The sequence below is a fragment of the Crotalus tigris genome, unplaced genomic scaffold, assembly GCF_016545835.1.
Source record: "Crotalus tigris isolate CLP2741 ecotype Arizona unplaced genomic scaffold, ASM1654583v1 scf7180000020245.1906669, whole genome shotgun sequence".
In the NCBI taxonomy this organism is placed as follows: domain Eukaryota; kingdom Metazoa; phylum Chordata; class Lepidosauria; order Squamata; family Viperidae; genus Crotalus; species Crotalus tigris.
In genome coordinates, this window is record NW_024097926.1 from 438,228 (window position 1) to 464,492 (window position 26,265).

Genomic DNA, 26,265 nt, shown 5'->3' on the forward strand with positions numbered 1-26,265 from the left:
AGGCGATGGTTCTCTTTTTAAAGCAAGCAAGGAACACTGAGAGTGCTGTGGGTCTTCTGAGCATAAACAGAGAACTGAGCATAAACAGAGAACTTTCTGCTCTTGGCTGTGGCAAGAGTGAAGAAAGAGTAAAAGATATAAATTTGGTCTGAAGAGTATTGCCAGGAGCAGAGGACAGTGTGACACCAATATTGACATGACGAATAGTGATTGGGGAGCATATCTGTCAGCTTGCAGAAGGAAAATCAATGCCAGCTTAATTTTCTACTCCATCCTCCTCTTTCAGCCTTGGCTAAACTTGAGCAAAATCAGGAGGTGGGGGGGGGGTGGGGAGAATCTTCAGGCGGTGCTCAACTTATAACCATTCGTTTAGTGACCGTTCAAAGTTACGACAGCACTGAAAAAAGTGACTTACGACCAGTTTTCTCACTTACAACCTTTGCAGCATCCCCGTGGTCACGTGATCAACATTCGGACGCTTGGCAACTGATTCATATTTATGACGGTTGCAGCGTCCCGGGGTGATGTGATCCCCTTTTGTGACCTGATGAGCAAAGTCAATGGGGAAACCAGATTTATTTAAACAACCCTGTTACTAACTTAAAAACTGCAGTGATTCACTTATAAACTGTGGGAAGAAAGGTTGTAAAACTGAGGAAAACCTACTTAACAACTATCCTGGTTACCGGCAGAAATGTTGCATTCAATTCTGGTTGTAAATCGAGAACTACCTGTACTGCTTTCTCTGTACTGTCTGCGCCAGGAATAGATGTGCAACTTGGACGAGGGGCTGAGGACCACATTTGGGGATGTGTTCACACAATGGGCTCAACCAGGATAAGATCCTTATGATTGCACTCACACATTAAGCTTGGATGAGTCAATCTGGGTTATTTTTCCCCTGGCACAACTTTTTTTAGGGCTACTTTACAGGCAGTCTAAGAATATGCAGGTTAGTTCAGGAACTGGATTAAAGGTCTCATATGAAGGTGACTTTGGGATTTGAGTGACATACAACAGCAGCTGGCTGGGGAATTCTGGGAGTTGAAGTCCACCCTTAGAGTTGCCAAAGTTGAGAAACCCTGTTCTAAATCAAGGACGGTGTTTTGAATAAAGCAGTTTCAGATGTGTGGACTTCAACTCCCCAAAATCTCCACTCTGGCAATGCTGGCTGGGGAATTCTGGGAATTAAAGTCCACCCATCTTAAAAATGGCTAAGGTTGAGAAATGCTGATATTAATTGGTGCAATCTTGCTCCAAGAACTAAAGAAGCCACATAGGGAGTCTGTGATTCCCAAATTCCTTGACCTAGTTACAGGGTTTGTGTGCTACGGAGACTGAACTCAGCTAGTGACTGTCTGAGTTGATAGTGGGAGTCAGATCATTCCTAAATTAATTTTTCATATTCATTACAGGATGGGGAATGGGAGGTTAAATTGTGACACTGTGCTGGCAGAATCACTGGTAAAGATTTGTCTGGGTTAGCCTAACTAATCCAATTTTCTGACCTTGAGAACAACCAGAGACATTTTTAAAACACTGTGGAACAAAAACAGAATTTTCAGACTCATTTTTCAGCAATCAAGGGCAGAGCCCTCCAGCCTCATGACTACATGGGGGCAATCCTTTCCCTAATTCAGCCTTTCTTTTGCAAAATATATTAACTTACGGTGGTTTCTGCACTGAGAGGGGATGGGAACAGATGATCTCTGTTATCCTTTCTTACTGTATGAATCTATGATGCCTAAAGCATTTTTCTTTTTCTTTCAGGAGCAAAAACCTTTTGCCAAAAACAACCCTACGAAAATGGGAAACCACAAAGCAGAAAATTTAAGGAGGAACAGAGGTATGGAGCAGGTGTCAAATTTATTCTAATTATCATTACATCTTTGAATCCAGTTCTTGATACAAATATACACACGTTTCTAAAAGGCTTTGGGCTGGGGCAGAAACATCTCCTGATTACCCTTGCCAAAGTGCTTTCAAAATGGAGAGGCCCCATTCCCCAAAGCACGCGCCCCACTTCATTCGGTGGGGAGGGGGACGCAGAAGAGCCGAGCATTCACTGGCAGGCCGGCTGGGGTCGCTGAGAAGGACGAGGTGTTTCTGTGAAGACAAACCACAAGAAGTTAAAGCTGAAAGTACAAGATTCAGTATCTCCAATTACAGGTAGTCCTCAACTTACAACCACAATTGGGACCGCAACTCCCGTGGCTAAGCAATGCAGTCTTTAAGTAAGTCATGTCCAATTTTACAACATTTTTGCTACAGCTGTTCAGTGAATCCAGCTTCCCCCATTGACTTCCTTGTTGGAAGCTGGCTGGGAATTTTGCAAATGGCGATCAGGAAACCCCAGAATGCTGCAATCATCATAAATACAGGCCAGTTGTCAAGGGCCCAAATTTTGATCCCGTGACCATGAGGCCAGATTTGCTTAAGGACCACATAATTCATTTAACAGCATGCCAATTTGCTCGACAATTCAAGCAAAAAGGCTGTAGAGCAGTGGTTCTCAACCTTTTTAATGCCGCGACCCCCAACCGGTCGTAAGTCGAGGACTACTCAACCGGTCGTAAGTCGAGGACTACTCAACTGGTGCAGCACCGTTTGCAGAATGGGGCTTTTGGCGGGCTCAGCAGGGCAGAGACAGCCTGGACAATTCCTATTGGCTTTTGAAAGCCAATAGAATTAGACTCTATTCAAGAGAGTCTATCCTATTGGCTTTCAAAGCCAATAGAATAAAAGGGAGGAGCACAGCTAAGGAAAAGGGGGGAAAAATGGCGGACTGCGTTGTTTGGCGACCCCTGTGAAATGGTCGTTCGACCCCAAATGGGGTCCCGACCCACAGGTGAGCACCACTGCCATAGAGAGTGGAATACTTCTCATATTCTTAGTGACAAACATTTCAGTTCTGAGGACTACCTGAAGTACTGGTAGCAGTACAAGTAGTCCTTGACTTACGACCACTATTGAGTCCAATATTTCTGTTGGTGAGACATTTTTTGAGTTTTGCCCTATTTTATGACCTTTTTTGCCCCGTTGTTAAGTGAATCACTAAAGCTGTTAAGTTAGTAACTCGGTTGTTAAGTGAATCTGGCTTCCCCATTGACTTTGCTTGTCAGAAGGGGACCACATGACCCCTGGACACTGCAACTGTCATAAATATGAATCCGTTGCTAAGAGTCCAAATTTTGATCATGTGACCTTGGGGATGCTGCAACAGTCGTAAGTGTGAGAAATGGTCACTAAATGAATTGTTGTAAGTCAAGGACTCCCTGTAATGTCTTAAGGATGTAGCAGGCATGGGAAATAGCCTTGAACAACTGCAAGTAATGGTCAGCAAAGGGGCTTGAGCCAGGCCAAGAAATAAGTTGAGAAAATGTCTCAGACAGAACAGGGGGGAACCCAATAATTGCTTGCAATCCTTACCTCATGCTTCGATTCCAGGCCCTCTGCTCAGCTGATCCGGTCTCATAGCTTCTCATCAAAAACCCCATCTTCCACAGCCTGTACCTCTTCCTCCTGGATTTCTGAAATGAAAGCAGCCTAAGGGTAAGTCGAATGCAAACTGAAAGAGACTTCTGTTCCCTTTCCATCCCCCACCCCCACCATGCAAAACACACTAGCAGCATTCACACGACACATTTAACCTGGTTGCTAGATATAATCTGTTTTCTGACCTCAAATGAAACCAAACTGGCCAAGCTGCAGAACAATGAACCGAGGTTAAGTCTAGCCGTTTGCCATGCAAATGCCTCAGCTAATTTTTATAATAATAATAATAATAATAATAATAATAATAATAATAATAGTAGTAGTAGTAGTAGTAGTAGTAGTAGTAGTAGTAGTAGTAGTAGTACTGGGTAAGGACTCGATAGGTAGACAAAATGCCAAATCCAGTCTGAACATCTGGCTGACTGTGCGATGATCCATAATAATAATAATGGTGGCCTTACTAGGAGCTGCTTCCATCCTGCGACGATACCTGTAATACCATAAAACATCCACATCTGCCTATCCCAGGTCCTGGGTAAGGACTCAATAGGTAGACAAAAATGCCAAATCCAGTCTGAACATCTGGCTGACTGTGCGATGATCCATAATAATAAAGTTGGAAGGGACCTTGAAGGTCATCTAGTCCAACCTCCTGCTCAGGCAGGAACCCTACACCATTTCGGACAAATGGCTGTCCAGTCTCTTCTTTAAAACTTCCAGTGTTGGAGCATTCACTGCTTCTGGAGGCAAGCAGTTCCACTGGTTAATTGTTCTAACTGTCAGGAAGTTCCAGGTTGCTTCTCTCCTTGATTAGTTCCCATCCTTTGCTTCTTGTCCTGCCTTCAGGCACCTTGGAGAATAGCTTGACTCCCTCTTCTCTGGGGCAGCCCCTGAGATATTGGAACACTGCTATCATGTCTCCCCTTGTCCTTCTCTTCGTTGATCTGGAGAAGAGGCGAGCATGGCCTGGAATGGTAGTTGGCACCACAATCCACTATGAGAATCCCCCCAATTCTCTTCTCTCACTTGCAAACAGAAGCAACCTCACTGGACCGAATGAAAAGGTGGAGGGCAGGAGTTCTCAATCTTGGCAACTTTAAGATGAGTGGACCAACTCCCAGAATTCCCCACAGAGCATGGCAGTTAAAGTCCATGCATCTCAAAGCATGTTGGCTGGAGAATTCTGGGAGTTGAAATCTACTCATTTTAAAGTATCTCACTGGAGAATTCCAGGACTTGGAAGTCCACATATCTTAAAGCATTCTGACTGGGGAATTCTGGGAGTTGAACTCCACCCATTTTAAAATATGCTTAGTGGGGAATTGGAGTTAAGTCCAACCCCTTTAAAGTATGCTCACTGGGGAATTCTGGGAGTTGAACTCCATCCATCTTAAAGTACAGGTAGTCCTCGACTTACAACCACAATTCCGGCCAACAATTCTATTGCTAAATGAGTTTTGCCCCATTTTACAACCTTTCTTTCCACAGTTGTTAAGTGAATCACTGCAGTTCTTAAATTAGTAACACAGTTGTTAAGTGAATCTGGCTTCCCCATTGATTTTGCTTCTCAGAAGGTCGCAAAAGGGGATCACCAAGACACTGCAATCGTCATAAATATGAGTCAGTTGCCGAGTATCTGAATTTTGATCACATGCCCCTGGAAATGCTGCAACAGTTGTAAGTGTGAAAAACGACCATAAGTCACTTTTTCGAGTGCTGTTGTAATTTTGAATGGTCACTAAATGAACTGTTATAAGTTGAGGACTCCCTGTATCCTTGTTGGGGAATTCTGGGAGTTGAAGTCCACCCATCTGAAAGTTTCCAAGGTTGAGAAACACAGGTGTAAGGAAATACAAAGCAAAGCTGGAGACCTTCTATGCCCTGTCTTTCTTTGAACAGCAGAGGGAGGTGTTTTACTACAATTCAAATATCAAGCAATATTGCTAGTTGCCTGAAAATTCTCCTTCTTTACTAGCTGCGCTGGCATAACTAATCATGGTTAGTTTTATCTGGGTTAGTGACAAAATGGAGCCCACCCTGTTTGATTATGTATTGATTTGATTTTTATGGCTGCCCATTTGTCAAGCAATAGTAATCACAATAGACATAAGCAACTTCAGCTTCACAAACACAGATATTTTAAAGTCTTTTTTCTTGGTTTGCGGCTTTTGGATCCAACTACCAATATGCACTAGAAAAATAGATATAAATGGGAATTACAGAGTGGTTGCATCAGTACTAACAATTGTTCTTTTAATCTTAAGAGTTATAGTATTAGTGTAAATGAATGTTTTCTTTATTCTGCTCTTTGACTCCTTTGTTCTAATCAAATCGTTGATTGTAATGTTGTATTGCTCAACGGCCAAAATAAATCAATTGATTTGATTCAATTGCCATTATTTGAATCCTGAGCTAATCAATTTGTCTGTGTTTGCTCAGTATGCCGAGAGACACATTAACCAAGCCTAGATGAGTTTGCACAACTTTCTAAAACTCATGCACACAACGGGTGAGTGTGCTAACATCCCTGGATTCAAACTAGCCAAGCATGAACGTGCTGCAATGCAGACTTCTAAATCCTCAGCTGACTTGGTTGTGTGAACTCAAAAAATGAGCGAGTAGCTTAATTCGCTATTGTATAAACTGCTTGTTGCGTGAAACTGCAGATACAGGTAGTCCTCGACCTACGACCAAAATTTATGTTGCTAAGCAAGACAGTTGTGAGTTTTGCCCCCTTTTATGACCTTTCTTGCCCCAGTTGTTAAGTGAATCGCTGCAGTCGTTAAGTTAGGAACACAGTTGTTCAGTAAATCTGGCTTCCCCATTGACTTTGCTCATTAGAAGGTCACAAAAGGGGATCGCACAACCCCGGACACTGCAATCTTCATAAATACAAGTCAGTTGCCAAGTGTCTGAAGTTTGATCACATGACCATTGGGCTGCTGCAACAGTTGTAAGTGTGAAAAATGGTCATAAAACACTTTTTTTCAGTGTAATTATAACTTCAAATAGTCACTAAATGAACTGTTGTAAGTCAAGGACTACCTATATTTTGTGGCCACAGTGAAGAACACAGGGCCTCTCGTTACAAATCGAGGTTTCATTTTTTTTCCACTGCCAGTTCCTACGCATCACTTTGTTTACAGCAGTGTTAATCGACTTCAAGGACTTTAAAAGGTATGGACTTCAACTCCACACTGGCTGAGGAATTCTGGGAGTTGAAGTCCATACCTGTTAAAAGTTCCTGAGGTTGAGAAACACTGGTCTAGAGGAAACAGCTGTCAGGAAACCTGGTGGTATGTTATCAAGGAAGGAAGTCAATTTGACTCACAGGGTGAGGCCACGACCGCACAACAATGTTGAAAACCGCTTGTGGTCACCCTTTGTCCAAAGGACAAGTGTTAAAAAATTAAAAGGATGGAAACCGGAAAAGGTGGTGTTCCGTGCCAAGAGCAAACAGGCAAATCCAAAACTGCAAAGAAGGAGATGGTCATCAGTTGTGGAAAATGTAAAATAATCCAGGGAAGCAGTAAATTAGAGGTGGGCAGCAATTTTATTCAGCCCGGGGAAAAGAGAGCATTCTCTCTACTGCTCCATTTCAATGTGCTTCATTCCTTATTAAGGTCAGCGGCCTCTTCGTTCTGGGTGGAATTTTATCTGCTCAGCTCAAGTATGACAAACAATAAATGCTGTGTGTGCAAAATTGCCAATTTTTGCTTCTGATGCTGTCTCTGCTCCTGGTTGCCAGGTCATACAACTCTTGATCTCAGAAAAAGAATGAGAGTTTTGCATAATTTGCAGAACCGGGGGAAAAGAAAGGCGGAAGGGTGTTGTTTTCACACTGGGCAAAGCTTGGTGCCTTGAAACCCCGCCCAACTGTTTTGTTGCTTTGAGAGATGTGCAAGTGTCACCGGTTTGTTTGAAGTTGAGCATGTGGTGTGAATCCAGAATATGGGCTTAAACAACAGACTAACTCAAGAAGGAAAGATGATTACGCTTAGGACATTGTGCAAATGTGGGATGGAAACTTCTCAAGGAGAGATTCAATCTAGAACTAAGGAGACATTTTCTGACAGTGAGAACAATTAACCAGTGCAGTGGTTCTCAACCTTTTTAATGCCGCGACCCCCCAACAGGTCGTAAGTCGAGGACTACTCAACCGGTCGTAAGTCGAGGACTACTCAACGGGTGCAGCACCGTTTGCAGAATGGGACTTTGGGCGGGCTCAGCAGGGCAGAGACAGCCTGGACAATTCCTATTGGCTTTTGAAAGCCAATAGAATTAGACTCTATTCAAGAGAGTCTATTCTATTGGCTTTCAAAAGCCAATAGAATCAAAGGGAGGAGCACAGCTAAAGAAAAGGGAGAAAAAATGGCGGACTGCATTGTTTGGCGACCCCCGTGAAATGGTCGTTCGACCCCAAATGGGGTCCCGACCCACAGGTGGAGAACCACTGAACCAGTGGAACAGCTTTGCCTCCAGAAGTTGTGACTGCTCCATTACTGGAGGTTTTTAAGAAGAGACTGGACAGACACTTGTCTGGAGTGGTAAAGGGTCTCCTGCTTAAACAAGGGGTTGGACTAGAAGACCTCCAAGGTCCCTTTCAACTCTGTTATTCTGTTGTTATTCTGCTATTCAGTCACCTTGTTAGGCAGGTTGTGTGAACATAACCAGCAATACCTGGACTTCCTTTAGATTTTGTGAGCAACCCAGTATTATCACATGATAACATTTTCTAAGGCAACCCAACATCTTTCTCCAGAGTTTTCAAAAATGATCTAGTAGTTCTTAAGAGGTGGCTGGACCTTGCTGACTTCAGCTAATCTCAAACAGCCCAGAATGGTGAGACCTGGGAGTGGAATGATGAGATGGTCTGGATGGGAGACCACCAGGAAATCCGAGGGCTGAGAAATCAAAAGATACCCCAAAGGAAGGAAGGCCACTTTTCTATAATAACTGCCAAACAAAAAGTTCAATTAAATTCAGGTGAACCCCACTGGATCCTAACTCAACTTTTTGAGTTTTCAGACACACCTTTTTCACACGAACTCAACATCTGTCTGAAATGTGATAAGTTTCCCTATCACACTGAGCAGCGGTTTCGACTAGAAGACTTCCAAGCAGAGGTCTCCAGCCTTTTGGGCACCAGGGACCGGTTCCGTGGAGAAAGGATTTTCCACGGACCGGAGAGTGCGTGGTATTGTGTGCTGCCTGCATCCCACAAATGGGGCTTTGCTTGTTTGTGCGGACCGGCTGCTGGCATGCTGTAGCCCGGTAGCAATCCATGGACCAGGGGTTGGGGACCCCTGTGTTAAAGCATCTGGACAGGAGAATTCTGGGAGTTGAAGGTGGAACAAAGCGAGCAATTGTGAAATCTTAGATAAAACTCAGATCCCCTCCCCTCCCTGGTTTTCCAAAACCTGAGAGCAGCGGCCCCCAACCTTTTGGACGGGACCAGTGCCATGGAGAGGTTTTTCCTTGCACTGGAGGGGGTGTGCTTTTGCATGCTGCCTGCATCCCGCCAGATGGGGTGTTTGTTTGTGCGGCATGCTGTCGGGTGTTGGGGACCCCTGTCACAGAGGCATATCAATAACGGTACTAACTTCCACCAGCTTGCATAGATTGGGGAAGTATGGGGGATTAGGAAGGAGGATTATCCGTGTTAATTTGCTCTTAATTTGGTATGGAATTTTGTTGCTTTAATTTTGTTGCTCATGACCCCTGTGCATTCCTTTGCATCTCTCAGAGGCAACCTGACCATACCTATGGGGTCCTTGGTGCTCTCTGAGCTGGGTGGTTTTCTTGCAGACGTTTCATTACCCAACTAGGCAACATCATCAGTGTTAGAAAGGAATAGAGTCAAGAGGAGGAGGAGGAGGAGGAGGAGGAGGAGAAGGAGGAGGACGACTGTGGTGTCCTTGGTGCTCTCTGAGCTTGGTGGTTTTCTTTTCTTTTTTTAATTGCAATTTTTTTTTATTTTTAATTTTCCATTACATCATAAAAATTACTTCAGATAAAGAATAAAATAAATTTATACACACAACTTTCGGAATTGCTCACCCATTTCCCCCCAAACTGCATCCACCCTCTGACCTCTTCTCTCACTTCCCTCTTCCTCCTTCTTATTCCTTACTCTCCTCCTCTCCTCCTTCTCCTCAACCTTTCTACTTGCTTCTACCCTTCCTACTATCCCACTCCAGATGCAGTCCAGGGGAAATGCCCTAGCAATTCCTCTCTCCAAATTGAAACATCAATATTATATACAATAAAACTATTTCTACTTATCTGAGCTATTTGACCTCCAACCCATCCTCCCCCCACCCCCGACTTCCCAGAGCCAAGTACAGGGTTATGCAAACATATTAAACATAATTTACTTAAATTTACTAATTATACAATAATCAAAATCATACTAACCCTTAACTCTTTTCACACTTTAACGTCATAATTTTATAAACAAATCCATTACTCATAAAATAAATGAAACTTTGTAGTTCCATATTTCTTCTGAACGTATTCTATCCATCTTCTCCATACAATAACATATCTCTCTTGTGAATGGTCCTTTAAATAAGCAGAAATCTTAGCCATTTCTGCTAAATTAGAAACCTTAAATACCCATCCTTCTAAAGAAGGCAGAGAGTCTTTCTTCCAATATTGACTCACCAAAAGTCTTGCTGCTGTGTTTTCTTGTAGACGTTTCACTACCCAACTAGGTAACATCATCCATGCCGGAAGGGAAGGAGGTTTGCTCATTCTAGCACTGATGATATCCCTTAGTTGGGTAATGAAATGTCTGCAAGAAAACAACCCACCTCACAGACGACCAAGGACCCCTCATTTCATCTCTGAGACACAAGCAGTCCCTTCTATTGGCCCCTCATACCTGTATGTCGCAGGGATGTCCGGCCAGGACGAGGCAGCGAGAAACTAAAGGACCGGGCTGGCAGGGATACTGATCCATCAAGGCTGACACTCTTGGCACGTTTGCGGCACTCCACCGAAAGCAGGTCTCGGCACTGTTTGTGGCAATTCACCCCACAGGCTGGGAGGAAGGAGAGAAGAGAGTTGAAGAGAACAAGCATCAAACCTACAGCCCAGCAACTTCAACCCTGGAGAACTCCAAATGGATAGACCTCGGCTTCCAGAATTCTTGGCGATGGGCATGGTGCCTGGGGAATTCTGGGAATTGAGGCCCGTGAATATACAAGTAGTTCTTGACTTACAACCACAAGTTTAATAACTAAAAATAAACAAATCTCAACTCCCAGAATTCTTAGCAACGGCCATGTTAGCTAGCTAGGAATTCTGGGCATTGAAATTCACACAGTCCAAAGACATAAGCAACGTTATCCAGAGAATTGCTGCTAAAATGATAGGGAGGCTAGTGAAAATGTCTTCAAAATACCTCGACATTTTAGTCCTTGCTTGTAGAGGCCAATGATCTGGAAAGAGAAAGACAGAGATTAGTTCTGCTTGCAACAAATTGTGGACTTCTTTTTTTTTTTTAATGGCAATTTTTTTTTAATTCAAATGCAGAAAAATCAGTCTTCCTAAATATTTGCATATTGAGTCAAAGTCCCTTATTCATTCTCTAATGCAGAGTTTCTTTCTGTGGTAATGTTAAGACGTGTGGACTTCAACTTCCAAAATTCCCCAGAGTTGAAGTTCATACATCTTAAAGTTGCCAAGGTTGAAAAACAGTACTCTGATGCTTTAATATTACTGAAGTTAAATTTCCTTTGGTGACTGATTAAAACTTTGCCATCTCAGATTTTGGCTGAAGTAAATCTATTGGGGAACATCCTTGGTCCACTTTACCTTGCTAGACAAGTTCTCTTCCATCCTAAAAAAACCCCCAATTAATTATGATTTGGTCTTTCTTTGCCAATTTTCTCTGCGTTGGGCCTTGATAAAATTTTGATTGAACTTAACCAGAGGATTTGGGATTTAGAGGGCTACTAATTGCTTCAGGATTTTCTTGCAATTTTAAAAAATATTTTATTATAGTAATAGTAATAGTAGTAAAGTTGGAAGGGACCTTGGAGGTCATCTAGTCCAACCCCCTGCTCAGGCAGGAAACCCTACACCAATGTCATATATTTATGACATTGTTGGTAAATAAACTTGGATTGACTGGTTAACCATAAATAGAATCAGCTGTCCTCGGAAGAGGCAGCTGACGCATTTTAAACATAATTCTTAAACTTATATCTTAATTAAATCCTCGAGGAGGCTAATGACAAAAGTAAAAACTACCTTGAGATGCGTTAACGCTCAGTGGCTGATAGACCTGTCTGAATAATTTTCGTGGCAGCCATCACAAAATCAGGGAGTTGAAAGGGACCCCAAAGATGAACTAGTCCACTTCAGACCCTGGCCACTTTTAACAAAGGTGGACTTCAATTCCCAGAATTCCCCAGCCAGTCATGCTTGAAGATGGGTAGACTTCAACTCCCAAAAAGCTTGCTGGGTGAATTATGGGAGTTGATGTCCACCCATCTTAAAGCTGTCTAGTTGGGAACCACTGCTTTAAAGCAAAAAGAGGAAATGCTGGCTGGAGCATTCTGGGAGTTGAAGTCCACAGATCTTAACAGTAGCCAAGTTAGAGAAAACCTGATGGGCTTTGGTGCTCCAATCTAGCCGGCACCAGGCACTGCTGCGATCACAAATGTTGGAAACCAGCTCACCAGTCCCTTGCAGTGACGGCAAGCGACTGGGCGCAGGAAGGTGGTCTCGTTGAAGCTATGGATGAAGCCCATCTTCCCGTTCAGCTGCAAGCTGGACTTCATGAAGTAGGACACCATCTCCTCCCGACTGATGCAACCATCTCTGTTGGGCAACGAAGGCCATTAACAGGCAGATAGATCATTTGGGAAAAAAAAACACACCTCCCAAAGAGTCCCAAATAGGGGCCCCTAGCTGTGTTGGGCCACAACTCCCAACGTTCCCAAACACGGGTGCCTCAGGCCAATGTCTCTGGAGAAACCCTGTTGGCAAAGATCATCCTAGGATATGATTATCTTTGAAGGACAGCCATTCGAAGCCCAAGACTTAGTTTAGTCACTAATCATTAAAAGAATTCATTTTAAAACCCATTTTCATCCCCAAAGACCCCCAGATTGAAGCTGTGTAAGAACCCCTGCCTCCAGGTGTGCCTTCACAAAGACACAACATACAAGGAAAGATGGAGGGGGAGGGAAGAGGAAAACAGAAAAATGTCATCGCGTTCTTTGGACAATGGAATCTCCATATTCACCAGTAGTGTATTTTAGGAATATCCCATAATAAATATCAGGGCAGCTTTTAGCATCCTGCTGATATTACAACGCTGTTTGTCTGGGTGATTCTATACAGCTAGTCCTCAACTTACAACCACAATTCAGCCCAAAATTTCTCTTGCCAAGCATGAGAGCTGTTAAGTGAATATTGACCCATTTTGACCTTTTTTGCCACAGTTGTTAAGGGAAGCATTGCAGCTGTTAAGCTAGCAACACGGCTGGTAAGTGAATCTGGCTTCCCCATTGATTTTGCGTGCCTGAACTGCAACCATCATAAATATGAGTCAGTTGCCAAGCCTGAATTTTGATCCTGTAACTATGGCAAATCTAGACAGCATACTCAAAAGCAGAGACATCACCCTGCCAACAAAAGTATGTATAGCCAAGGCCAGGGTTTTCCCAGTTGCAATGTATGGCTGTGAAAGTTGGACCATAAGAAAGGCTGAGCGCCCAAGAATGGAGGCCTTTGAACTCTGGTGCTGGAGAAGACTCCTGCGAGTCCCCTGGACTGCAAGGCGATCCAACCGGTCAGTCCTAGAGGAGATCAACCCCAACTGCCCCTTAGAAGGCCGGATCCTGAAGTTGAAACTCAAGTCCTTTGGCCACCTAATGAGAAGGAAGGACTCCCTGGAGAAGAGCCTGATGCTGGGAAAGATGGAGGGCAAGAGAAGAACGGGACGACAGAGAACGAGGTGGCTGGATGGAGTCCCTGAAGCAGTAGGTGTGAGCTTCAATGGACTCCAGAAGATGGTAGAGGACAGGAAGGCCTGGAGGAATGTTGTCCATGGGGTCGCGATGGGTCGGACACGACTTTGCAACTAACAACAACAACAACCATGGGGATGCTGTAACGGTTGTAAGTGTGAAAAACAGCCATAAGTCACTTTTTTTTCCAGTCATGTTGTAACTTTGAATGGTCACTAAATGAACTGTTGTAAGTGAAGGACTACCTGTATTCTGTGTTCTACGCTACCTATACCAGAGACGTCCAACCACTGGGCCATTATATCTTCAGCCAGCCAGGCCTCTTTCCTGTCACCCATCACTTTATCCCATCCCTGCAACATCCTGTTAACGTATGACAGACACGACAGACTTCCCGTGTGCCCTTCTCCCACTATCGTTCCTCGGGATGCTGTGTGAGGTTTTATTTTTGTTCTTTTCCTGTTTTTATCTTTTTGGGTAGGTTGCAGGCAGGACTTTTTAAAAAAAACAAAACATTTTTTTTTTCTTGTAGAAACCGCAGGGCAAACAAAGGCGTGCCTGCCTACAAATATTTTTAGCAGATAAAAGCAAGGTCAGGCAGAGGAAAGAAAAAAGAAAAAAAAAACACGGGGGGGGGGCCTTCCCTTTTTGACTGTTGAAGAATCCTGCACAGCTCTAAAGTGTGCACAACTTTTGGAAAAACCAGTGCAAATTTTAGTTCTGAGATGGAGACTTTTCTGACAGGGGCCTGCAGCTCACTGGATTTTGCATGAAAAAAAAGGAAGAATTCCTCCCCCCCCAATACATTTGCTTTACAAAATCTTCTCTTATCCTATCACATCTTTTTTTTTTCATGCAAAATCCAGTGGGCCACAAGCCTCTTTTAGAAAAGGATTAAAATCTGTGCTGGAAAACAAAAAACTATCGTCATGTTCCTTTGGACCAGTGGTTCTCAACCTGTGGGTCGGGACCCCATTTGGGGTCGAGCGACCATTTCACGGGGGTCGCCAAACAACGCAGTCCGCCATTTTTTTCCCCCTTTTCCTTAGCTGTGCTACTCCCTTTTATTCTATTGGCTTTTGAAAGCCAATAGAATAGACTCTCTTGAATAGAGTCTAATTCTATTGGCTTTCAAAAGCCAACAGGAATAGTCCAGGCTGTCTCTGCCCTGCTGAGCCCGCCAAAAGTCCCATTCTGCAAACGGTGCTGCACCCGTTGAGTAGTCCTCGACTTACGACCGGTTGAGTAGTCCTCGACTTACGACCAGTTGGGGGTCGCGGCATTAAAAAGGTTGAGAACCACTGCTTTGGACAATAGAGTCTCCATATTCAGCAGCAGTATACAGTATCTTAGGAATATCCTATAATAAATATCAGGGCGTAACACTTGCCCTTTTTACAGTACAAGTTGAGAAAAAGGAGAGTCTTGAACCCCAGTAACCATACAGGTAGTGAACTGATGTTGTCAAGAGCCCCACCTATTTTGTCCCCCTTTTTCCCACACCCTTTGAGCTTAGGGGAAACCCACAAAGACCAACTGAGAGAACGAGAGGGCGCGGTAGCCCAACCAGAGCTGAAGAACACCAAATAAGGAGCGATGCAGCTGTTTGAGAAGCAAAACTGCCTTGCAGAAGTTCCCACTTCGTCTCCCAGTAGAGATCCGGAGCCGAATTCAAAGGGGGAGCCGGCTCAGCGCCTGGGTTCGCTCCCAAGGGATGGAGAGCATTGCCAGGACATATTTTGGCTCAGGCATCCAGGCCTTTAAACAGGACACAACATTTGTCCCTGCCTTTTTTCCCCCCTCCCTTCTTCCTTTGCAAAAGCAAATCTCTGGGGCATGTTAAAGCTTTGTTTGCCGAAGCAGAGGAGAAATGGGTGCAGAAAAAAGGCTTTTAAAACGCTCCTAGTTCAAAGCCAAAGGTGCTAGTGCAATGAATCAAATTAGGAGCATTTTAAAACCTCTTAAATTCACCTTTTGTGGAATCAACCTAGGAGCATTTTAAAATGTCTTAAATGTGCCTTTTTTTGGAATTGATCTTGGAGCATTTAAAACTCTTCGCTTTTTTTGAATCAAACTAGGAGCATTTTAATATATCTTAAATGCACCTTTCTTTGGAATCAAACTTGGGGCATTTTAAAAACCTCTTTTTCTGCCTCTTCCCCCCTTCTATCTAAGCATCACCACAGCTATTATTGTGGCAGAGGTTTGTGGACAAACATGCCGTTTATCAGTAGCAATCAGTGATAAATCTCAGTTATCCACCTGGTGCATCTGATAAAATGAACATGGGCTGGCTGGGTTAAATATAGGTTAAATACTGTAATAACTATTAAAAATTGTATTCTTATTCGAGCAAGAATGTTTCCCATATCTACAACACAGCCTGGCCAAAATAAATGCTTTGTAGAGGGCCTAAACGCTTATACTACAAACATCGCAAACTGGCTGAGGAACAAAAAAGTTAGAAATCAACCTTTTTTCTTTTTGTTGTTTATTCTATTATTTTCTTTAACATAGACAAACAATAACTGGTAATACAGTGGAGATCTTTATGCTTGTCAACACTGACATTTTAGAAAGGGAATAGAGTAAAGTAGAGTGGAGTGGAGTGGAGTGGAATGGAATGGAATGGAATGGAATAGAATAGAATAGAGAATGGGAATAGAATAGAATAGAATAGAATAGAATAGAATAGAATAGAATAGAATAGAATAGAATAGAATAGAATAGAATAGAATAAACTAGGAATGGAATGGAATGGAATGGAATAGAATAGAATAGAATAGAATAGAATAGAATAGAATAGAATAATGGAATGAAGAATAGAATAGAATAGAATAGAATAGAATAGAATAGAATAGAATAGAATAGAATAAACTAGGAATGGAATGGAATGGAATGGAACGGAACGGAACAGAACAGAATAAATTAGGAATGGAATGGAATGGAATAGAATAGAATAGAATAGAATAGAATAGAATAGAATAGAATAGAATAGAATAATGGAATGAAGAATAGAATAGAATAGAATAGAATAGAATAGAATAGAATAGAATAGAATAGAATAGAGAATTTTTCTTATAGCCACAGATCAGAGTTCTCATTAACATTAATATAAATGTTTTTTCTTTATCTTTAAAGAAAGATTATGTTATCTAAATAATCAATGTCTTAGTCAGATCTAATATAAATACCACTGCACCCAAATAATATAATGTACTGCTTATGGTTACTCGACTTATGACCAGAGTTGGGAATCGGGCTTCCATTGTTAAGTGAGTTGCACCCAATTGTACAATCTTTTTTCCCATGGCTGTTAAGTGAACCAATACAGCTGTAAAGTGAATCAGGTGGTCATTAAATGAATCTGGTTTTCCCTATTGACTTTGCTTGTCAGAAGCTGGCTGGGAAGGTCGTAAATGGTGGTCACATGACCCCGAGCTGTTGTAACCATTGTAAATGCAGGTATAACTCGACTTACAAGAGTTTAGTGTTTAGTGACCATTCAAAGTTACAACGGCCGTGAAAAAGGTGACTTATGACCCTTTTGCTCATAATGACCACTGCAGCATCTCCATGATTAAAATTCAGACTCTTGGCAATTGACCCATATTTATGAAGGTTGTAGTGTCCCAGGGTCATGTGATCACTTTTTGTGGCCTTCTAACAAGCAAACTCAATGCAGAAAACAGATTCAATTAAACAATCGTGTTATTAACATAATAATTACAGTGTGTAAGGACCCACTTCAGTCCACATCTGTGACAAGAAAGGGGAAAATGGGGCAAAACTCACTTAATATTCTACGTTCTAGAACTGGGGTCTCCAAACTTGGCGACTTTAAGACTTGTGTCTTTAAGTCCCTAAAATCACTAGGCATTTGCTGGAATTAAATCACACGGAAATAATATAATGTACAAGGAAACAGATTAAATGTGGAGAGACGGTGGGACTTTTAGCACTTACTGATTCTCATCCAGGTCTCCAAATTTGCAGAGATATGGAAAATTATTCCGAATAATCTGGAATTCTTCTTGGGAAATATTTCCATCTCCGTCCACATCAAAATTCCGGAAAACAGACTAAAAGAAAAGAAGGATTTGGAAGGAAGCCGGAAAGCTATAGCTTGGGGTTTCCAAACTTGGCAATTTTAAGACTTGTGGACTAAAACAGGGGTCCCCAACTTCTGGGCCACAGCCCACTATATGCAGCCAGCGTGCGTGCTCAGCCCCATTCATGTAAGCGGCGACTTCTGGCATTTGCAGCCCCGCTTGCGCGAGCCATGGTTGTTTGCCCCACCCAAATGAACCTAGGGGGTGAATCTGTTCTCCAAAGCACTGAAAGGCAGGACAAGAAAGAGTGGGTGGAAACTAATCAAGGAGAGAAGCAACCTGGAACTAAGGAGAAATTTCCTGACAATGAAAACAGTGGAAGGACTTGTCTCCAGAGGTTGTGGGTGCTCTAACACTGGAGGTTTTTAAGAAGAGATTGGACAGCCATCTGTCTGGAATGGTATAGGGTCTCCTGCTTGAGCAATGGGTTGGACTAGATGACCTCCAAGGTCCCTTCCAACTCTGTTATTCTGTTTTCTGTCAAGATAAATGTCATCGCACCTTCTATAGTGGCTCTTGGACTTAAGCATCATGGCTTCTTTCCATTTCTTCTGCTTCCCTATGACTGAATACTCAAAATTGGAGTGGTCCTATTGGTGGAATTTTAGGACTCAGCATCTTCATATATGCAAGGTATCCAGCTGGGGAAGGCTGAGCTGTGCAGAACTATTTAAAATAGAATGATCCAGCAGACCATTATTCTGCAGAACTGACTCATATTTTCCAAGAATTTTACCGACGTGCTAATGGGCCGGGAAGATCTTGAATGAATTATGCATGAAATACGTCTCCTGATAGCGCCCCCACACACCACCCACTCCGTAATTCCAGGTATCCTGGTTTCCTACCTCCACCATCTTCTCGATGTGTTTGCGCACAATTGCTTGGTCCGGCTTCGGTTTGGGCACCGAGGCCCACTCCTCGATCATCACAGGCTGGGGCAGGGGGCTAGAGAATGTGGGACTGGAAGGCTGGAGCAGAGAAGAGGAAGAAAATGGAAGGACGAATTCATTGTGTCAGAACTGAACAGAGACATCATGAAGTGACTCAAAGCAAATGCAGGTAGTCCTCGGCTTACGGCCGCAATGGAGCCCAACATTTCTGTTAAGTGAGACGTTTCTTATGTGAGTTTTGCCCCCTTTTACAATCTTTCCTGCCACAGGTGTTAAGTGAACCATTGCAGTGGTTAAGTTAGTAACACAGTTGTTAAGTGAATCTGGCTTCCCCATTGACTTTGCTTGTGAGAAGGTCGCAAAAGGGGATCACGTGACCATCAGGACGTGGCAATGGTCCTAAGTGTGAACAACGGTCATAAGTCACCAACTTTTTCCTCATACAGGTAGGCCTTGACTTACAACCATTCATTTAGTGACTGTTCGGACTTAAAACAACACTAAAACAATGCTTGAATGCATTTGGGTCAATATAAAAGGGGGAAAAAATGACATTGCCATAGGTGTATACTATAGGCCACCCAACCAAACACAGGAGATAGATGAACTTTTTGCTAGTCAGCTAACTAAGGTATGTAGGAAGCACATCACAATAGTAATGGGGGACTTTAATTACCCTGACATCAACTGGGAGACAAACTCTGCACCAAGTGGAAGATCAAACAGATTCCTGACAAACCTAGCAGACAACTTTGTCTCCCAAAAAGTAGAGAAGGGAATTAGGGGATTAGCCATTTTGGATCTAATTCTCACTAACAGAGATGAAATGATAGAAGGTGTTGAAGCCACAGGAACTTTGGGAGGAAGTGATCATGCAATATTGGAATTCAACATTATGGAAGCACAAGCAATAGAATACAGTCAAGCTAGAGTCTTGGACTTTAAGAGAGCTAATTTCAATAAACTTAGAGAGGGCTTGGGAAGGAGTCCATGGATGAGAATCCTCAAGGGGAAAACAACTCAAGAAGCTTGGGATATTTTGAAAAGTGAAATAACTTTTTATTATTATTATTATTATTATTATGGATCATCGCATAGTCAGCCAGATGTTCAGACTGGATTTGGCATTTTCTCTACCTATCGAGTCCTTACCCAGGACCTGGGATAGGCAGATGTGGATATCATTATTATTATTATTATTATTATTATTATTATTATTATTATTATTACTGACATAACCCGTCCTTTCACATAACAACCATCGAATTGTGATCCAAATTGGCAACTAACATGCATTTACAAAGGTTGCAGTGTCTCGGGCTCACATGATGGTCATTTGCAACCTTCCCAGGGGGTAAAGTCAATGGGGGAGGCCAGATTTGCTGAACAACCATGTGATTCACTTAACAACGGCAATGACTCGCTTAAGAACCATGGCCAAAAGGGCCATAAAATCATGCACGACTCACTTAAAAGCAGAAACCACAAATTCTGATCTCAGCTGGGGTTGTGGACTGAGGATTTCCTATATATATTCTTATTACATTGATGCAAATCCTCCATTCCCTCCCGCTCTAGAGATGCTTAGCTTTTGCGTTGGGACTCCTCTGAGATCATATCCCACCTCGCAGGGTTGAAGTGTGGCCCAGCGCACCTTCCCCAGCCAGCTGTGATCTGAAGGCCCCCATCCTGGTTGACAAAACCCCTGCACATACCGTAGACTTGTTTCGGGGTTCGCGCTGCAAAGAGAGTTGATAAATCTCCTCTTCTGTTTGGTATTGATCCAGAGAGACCTACCAGAAAGACAGTCGATCAATCAATTAAATCCTCATTATGGTCACAAACCAGCATAGAAAACACAATGAAGTCAGAATAAGGAGCCATCAACAGAATCCCTTCCTACTCCTTTCTTCTCTCCAAAAGTGAGTATTTTTCAAATTATTTTACAGGTAGTCCTCGGCTTGTGACCACAAATTGAGCTCATAATGTCTGTTGCTAAGCGAGATAGTTGTTAAATGGGTTTTGCCCCATTTTACGACCTTTCTTGCCACCGTTGATAAGTGAATCGCTGCCGTTATTAAGTTAGTAACATGGTTGTTAAGTGAATCCGGCTTCCCCATTGACTTTGCTTGTCGGAAGGTTGCAAAAAGTGATTACACAACCCCAAGACTCTGCAACCGTCATAAAGATGAGTCAGTTGCCAAACGTCTGAATTTTAATCACATGGCCATGGGGATAATGCAAAGGTCGTAACTGTGAAAAATGGTCATAAGTCACTTTTTTCAGTGCTTTTGCTACTTTGAATAGTCACTAAATGTAAGTTAAAGACTACCTGTATCGGAGCTATTTTTTATTATTTATTCATTTATTGTTTTGCTCACCCCAAGGTGACTCTAGGCGGCTTGCAATATTAAATTTGTAATTTGAATAAAAATTACGCTGTGAAAAAGAACAGAGCAATGCAAAAACATGTACACAGGTATTCCTCAACGTACGACTGCAGTTGAGCCCAAAATTTCTCTGAGACATTTAAGGGAGAGTTGGCCCGTTTTATGGCTTTTCTTGCCGCAGTTGTTAAGTGAATCACTGCAGCTGATAAAGTTAATCACCCGGTTGTTAAGTGAATCTGGCTTCCCCCGTTGACTTTGCTGGTCAGAAGGTCGCAAAAAGGGATCACGTGACCCCGGGACACTGTGACGGTCAGAAGTATGAACCAGTTGCCAAGCGTCTGAATTGTGATCATGTGACCACGGGGGTAGTGCAAAGGTCGTAAATGTGAAAAAATGGTCGTCAGTCACTTGCTGTTGTAACTTCGAACATTCACTAAACAAGCTGTTGTAAGTCGAGGACTACCTGTACCAAAAGAATATGTACTAAGAGCTCCAGGAGGGTTTGGCTGGAGGATCTTACCATGAGCAGGTTGAGAAGGTCAGGGTTGGCCTCAAAAGGCGGGCGGATGCTTTGAACCATGGCCAGGTCGCTGAGGATGCTAAACAGCTGCTGCATCTTATTGCCGTTCAGGCGGGAGCGCGTCCGGTCCAGCCAGTCGGGAAGAGCCACGTGGACAGCCACCAGGTCCTTGAGGTGGACCCCTAAGATGGGGAACTTGAACCCCACGCACTCTGCAAAACACCGCCGGTAGCGGCTATAATTCCCTGCCGAGGACAGCAATTCCAGCAGCGACTCCCAGACCTGAAACAGAGTCGGGCAAGGGGAAAGTGGGTCTCTGCTAATGAAGCTGCCCATGAGGACTAGTTACTTGATTCTATTTGTGGGGGAAAAACTTCAGAACGGCTGGGGGGAAAAACATGGCCTTGGAATTGGAAACCACGGTGAAGAAACAAGGCATGAAACACCGCAGGTCCTTTTTATTTATTCATTTATTTTTTTCATCCTATTAATTATAACAAATAGAATCCCACAAATAGAATCAAGTGACTAGTCCTCATGGGTAATGCCCTGCTTTTTAAAGCTAATTCGTGAATTATTCTCCCAACAGAGAGGATAAAACAAACAGCCATCAGCTTTACAAACGGATGCTTCCTTTCTTCCTTGTTATTCCTTTCAAGGCAGTTGTGAACAGTTTTCTATCTTTGTGTATCGGTTTTTAGGTTGCTGTTTTTTTAATTAGCTGGGAGCCGCCCAAAGTCACTATTCTGTAAGGAGCCCCCACCACCAAAATAGAACAAAATAGAATATTCTTTATTGGTGTGATTGGACACGCATAAGGAATTTGTCTCCGGTGCATAAGCTATCGATGTACATCCAAGCAACAACTGATAAATCACGATCGTAATCACAAAACACAATTACCATAAATCGTGAGATACAACTCTCAGTGATAGTCATAAAATGATCCAATGATTCCTCTTGGCTGGCATTCATTACTTTATCAGAACTGAGTTGGAAGTGACCCTTGAGGTCATCTAGTCCCACCCTCTGGGAGTCGGGCAGTAATCCGCTCACTTCCGCTCAGATGCCTCCAGCCTCTCCCTTAGTCAAAGGCTCCACTATTTTTGTTGGGAGGAATTTTTTCCCCCTTGGCTCCAGAAACAGACCCCTGTGTGGCATGCAGAGCAAGGAAGGGCCCCAGGCTTCTCCCTGTCTCACCCAGGCACCCCTTCTGACACCCCCAGCCAGCAACCTGGTTCTCCCCCTCCCCCTATGCACACCTTTGTTCCTTTACCTTTGTCGTCTCTGGACTCACAAAGCTATGCGTCTCCTTGAGGCGAGAGATGGAACTGTGGCCCAGCCCGCCGATCACGGCCATCAGGGTGTTGAAATTTTGCAGATGGAGAAGTCTCTGCAAGGGGGGGGGGGAGAAGGGGGCAAGAGATTGTGGGGGGGGGAGGCAGGGAGAAGAGATGCAATTAGTGGCAGTCCATCACACAACCACACCCTCTTTCAGCCTTCCCTGTGATCTCCCTTCCACTCGGCTCCTGTTCTGGGTTTGGGAGGTAGACTGAGGTCAGCCAAGTGCTGGCTCTGAATTGAGCTCCTGGAGGAAAAACAGGTAGTCCTCACCTTATGACCACAGTTGAGCCCAAAATTTCTGTTGCTGAGCGAGACAGTTGTTAAGTGAATTTTAGACCGTTCTTGCCACCAATCTATCTAATCTATCCAATCTATTTAATCTATCTACCATCTATCCACACACATTCACACAGCCCCTTGTATGCCACCCTTTTTCCTGATCTTAAAAAAATAGAAAATGCAGTGTTTCGTAAGCTTAGCAACACTAAAATATGTGGACTTCAATGCCCAGAATTCCCCAGCCAGCATTCTGGGAGTTGAAGTCCACCGGTCTTAAAGTGATTAAGGCTGAAAAACACTGGGCCAGAGAGTGTGAGAGCGATTTGGGGATTAGGAAAGAGAGAAGCAGCGAAGGAGACGTCATTGCTAAAATTATAACAAACTTGGAAAGCAAATACTTTAATTTATGTTTGCCAGGAAAAAGGAAAGAAGGGCTTGCAAGCTTGCAACAACAGATCCTGCTGGGTTCAGAAGAAGGGGTGAGCAACCATACTCAACACACAGACACAAACACACACCCCACAGACCATATATGGTCCCCAGCCTATTTTTGCGGCAAACTGTGGTGCCAAATGTTGTTAGCAAAGAGAAGAGACTATGGAAGGAGATCTTTTAACTCCATGCCAAGTTGGGGTTTGTGTGTGTATGTTTGTGTGTATGTAAAAGATGATGTGTGTTAAGCTTCAGTCAAGTTAACTAATTATTCCTTTAAAGCTAATGGTTCCCTTAAAATTACTAATGTTAAAATTATTCCTTTCAAACATCTTGAAATGAGATTGGCAACTGGGCTATCCTCACTGCATTCCTTGAGAATCTAGTAAAAATAATAATAACAAAAACAATAACACAAAGTCTCTAGCTAAATATAAATGCTCCCCCCCTTTAAAGGAGCTACAGGAACACAGCCCAAAATATGAAACCTGGGCACTTGTTCCTGGGCACTTAATTTAGTGATTTGGTATTTATTGGCTTATAGTATTATTTATATTCCAACTGCTGCCATCTCAGATGACAGGCAAATTTCTTACCCCTGCCAAAATCCGGCTGCTAATCTTGTTTTTATCAAGAACTCGAAGGACAAAGGAGACAGGCTGTAGCCCTGTGAATCTGCTTCATACAACATGCTAAGATCATGGAAGAGGATCATGCTACACATCCAAACTTATTTCAGCCTGATCAAAAATCTTGTGCGGACCCAACTGGTTTCTAGCTCAGCTCAGGAACTTCTGTTAAAAAGGACCCACAGATGAGACAGGAAACATTGTTCAAAAAGATGTTGTTTGCTATTTTTTGTAACTAATTCCTTCCAAACATGCTGGATTAACACCCCCATCATTCCCAGCCAACCCAGTCCAAGAGAGGAATTCTGGGCTTTGCAATCCAATAGACATCCTTTGGAACAGCTTGCCTTCAGAAGCTGTGGGTGCTCCATCACTGGAGGTTTTTAAGAAGAGACTGGACAGCCACCTGTCTGAAATGGTACAAGGTCTCCTGCTTGAGCAGGGGGCTGGACTAGAAGACCTCCAAGGTCCCTTCCAGCTTTATTCTGATTGACTGATTAAATCTAAGTCTGGAGGTGGCTGGAATACAACTTAATGGCAGAGAGCAGTGTTTCTCAACCTCAGCAACTTTAAGATAGGTTTGTGGACTTCATCTCCCAGAATTCCCCACTGAAAAAAGTGTCTTATGACACTTAGGATGGTGCAGGCAACCGGCATGTGTTTAAACCAGTGGTTCTCAATCTGTGGGTCAGGACCCCATTTGGGGTCGAACGACCATTTCACGGGGGTCACCAAACAATGCAGTCCGCCATTTTTCCCCCCTTTTCCTTAGCTGTGCTCCTCCCTTTTATTCTATTGGTTTTTGAAAGCCAATAGAATAAACTCTCTTGAATAGAGTCTAATTCTATTGGCTTTCAAAAGCCAATAGGAATTATCCAGGCTGTCTCTGCCCTGCTGAGCCCGCCAAAAGTCCCATTCTGCAAACGGTGCTGCACCAGTTGGGTAATCCTCGACTTACAACCAGTTGAGTAGTCCTCGACTTACGACCGGTTGGGGGTCGCGGCATTAAAAAGATTGAGAACCACTGGTTTAAACCATTGCAGCGTCCCAGGGTCACGTGATCACCATTTGCAATTTTCCCAACCAGCTTCCAACAAGCAAAGTCAGTGGGGAAAGCGAGATTCGCTTAATGACCATGTCATTTGCTTAACAACTGCCGTGATTTGCTTAACAGTTATGACAAGAAAGGTCATAAAAGCGGCTGCAGCTTACTTAATGGCCTAGTTAAGCAACAGAAATTTTGGGCTCAACCGCGCTCTTTTTAAAACTCTTAAATTTTTCTTTCAACCCATACATCGTTTTCTCTCGCTTTCTCTTAACACAGCTACTCTCAAATACATTTTCAATAACATTTTGCATAAGTGGCTTACAAAAAAGCGACCCTTTGACCAAAGTGGGAGTCAAGATGGAGAAGCAAATGATTAGTATTTCAAATTAGTATTTGAAAATTTTCTAAATAAAATTCAACTGTTTGTAGATCAGTTGTGCTCCAAGAATGATTAAAAAAAAAACCCTTCTCAAACTACTTCATGTGTAAAAAGCTACCAAAACTACTAAGGCATCTTCATAAGGAGCTGAAAATGCAGAGGAGTCAACTGCAATTCTGAAATGTAAACCTGACACCAATTTCTTATTATGATGGTTTAAATATAAATCTCTCAATACAAGGGAAAGAACGGCTTCAAGAAAATCCGCAACTTTTAAAAGGACAGGTTTGGGACTTTTTCTATCAGCCGTGGTCTTAAATCGAATACTCCCTGCGTCCCATCAGTGCAACCAAAGGAAAAAGAAGGTGGCAGAAATGGCGTCGCAGACCTGGCAAACTCACCTGGGCCACCATGACGAAGCGGGTGATGACCTGAGCCCGCTGCTGAGCGGTGGGTTTGCTAAGCACCATCAGCTGAATCCACTGGGAGACGCTGTTGAAGAGAGTGATGAACCTCTCCAGGACTGGGTTGTCCACTGTGCATCCGTGCATCACAAAACTGTGATAATCCTGGAACTGGGAAAATGGAGAGAGGGCTTTCAGGGTCACAGTTGGAACAAGGAGAAGCTCCAGAGATGCCTCCAAGGCTTGTGCTGTTTTGAGAGCAGCAAGTACGGGGAATCCTGGACTTAACAACAGTTCCTTTAGTTCAAAGTTACAACGGGACAGAAAAAAGTGACCTATGGCTGTTTGTCATGC

The 26,265-nt window shown here is 43.2% G+C and overlaps 1 protein-coding gene across 2 annotated transcripts in view; it reads right to left on the minus strand.

Annotated features, from left to right (window-relative positions):
- Positions 1 to 1,847: 1,847 nt before the first annotated feature.
- The window catches only part of RASGRP2 (RAS guanyl releasing protein 2), a 46,914-nt gene continuing 22,496 nt past the window's right edge, over positions 1,848 to 26,265 (minus strand). For both annotated transcript variants that reach the window (XM_039366148.1, XM_039366149.1), the window contains 11 exons: positions 25,909 to 26,082; positions 22,673 to 22,789; positions 21,397 to 21,678; positions 20,202 to 20,279; positions 18,442 to 18,564; positions 17,448 to 17,563; positions 12,186 to 12,327; positions 10,904 to 10,940; positions 10,382 to 10,540; positions 3,430 to 3,530; positions 1,848 to 2,106 (listed from right to left, as the gene is read on the minus strand). In XM_039366148.1, the coding sequence (XP_039222082.1) occupies positions 3,472 to 3,530; positions 10,382 to 10,540; positions 10,904 to 10,940; positions 12,186 to 12,327; positions 17,448 to 17,563; positions 18,442 to 18,564; positions 20,202 to 20,279; positions 21,397 to 21,678; positions 22,673 to 22,789; positions 25,909 to 26,082 (1,287 nt within the window). In that variant the 3' untranslated portion in view covers positions 1,848 to 2,106; positions 3,430 to 3,471. The remainder of the gene's footprint in view (positions 2,107 to 3,429; positions 3,531 to 10,381; positions 10,541 to 10,903; positions 10,941 to 12,185; positions 12,328 to 17,447; positions 17,564 to 18,441; positions 18,565 to 20,201; positions 20,280 to 21,396; positions 21,679 to 22,672; positions 22,790 to 25,908; positions 26,083 to 26,265) is intronic.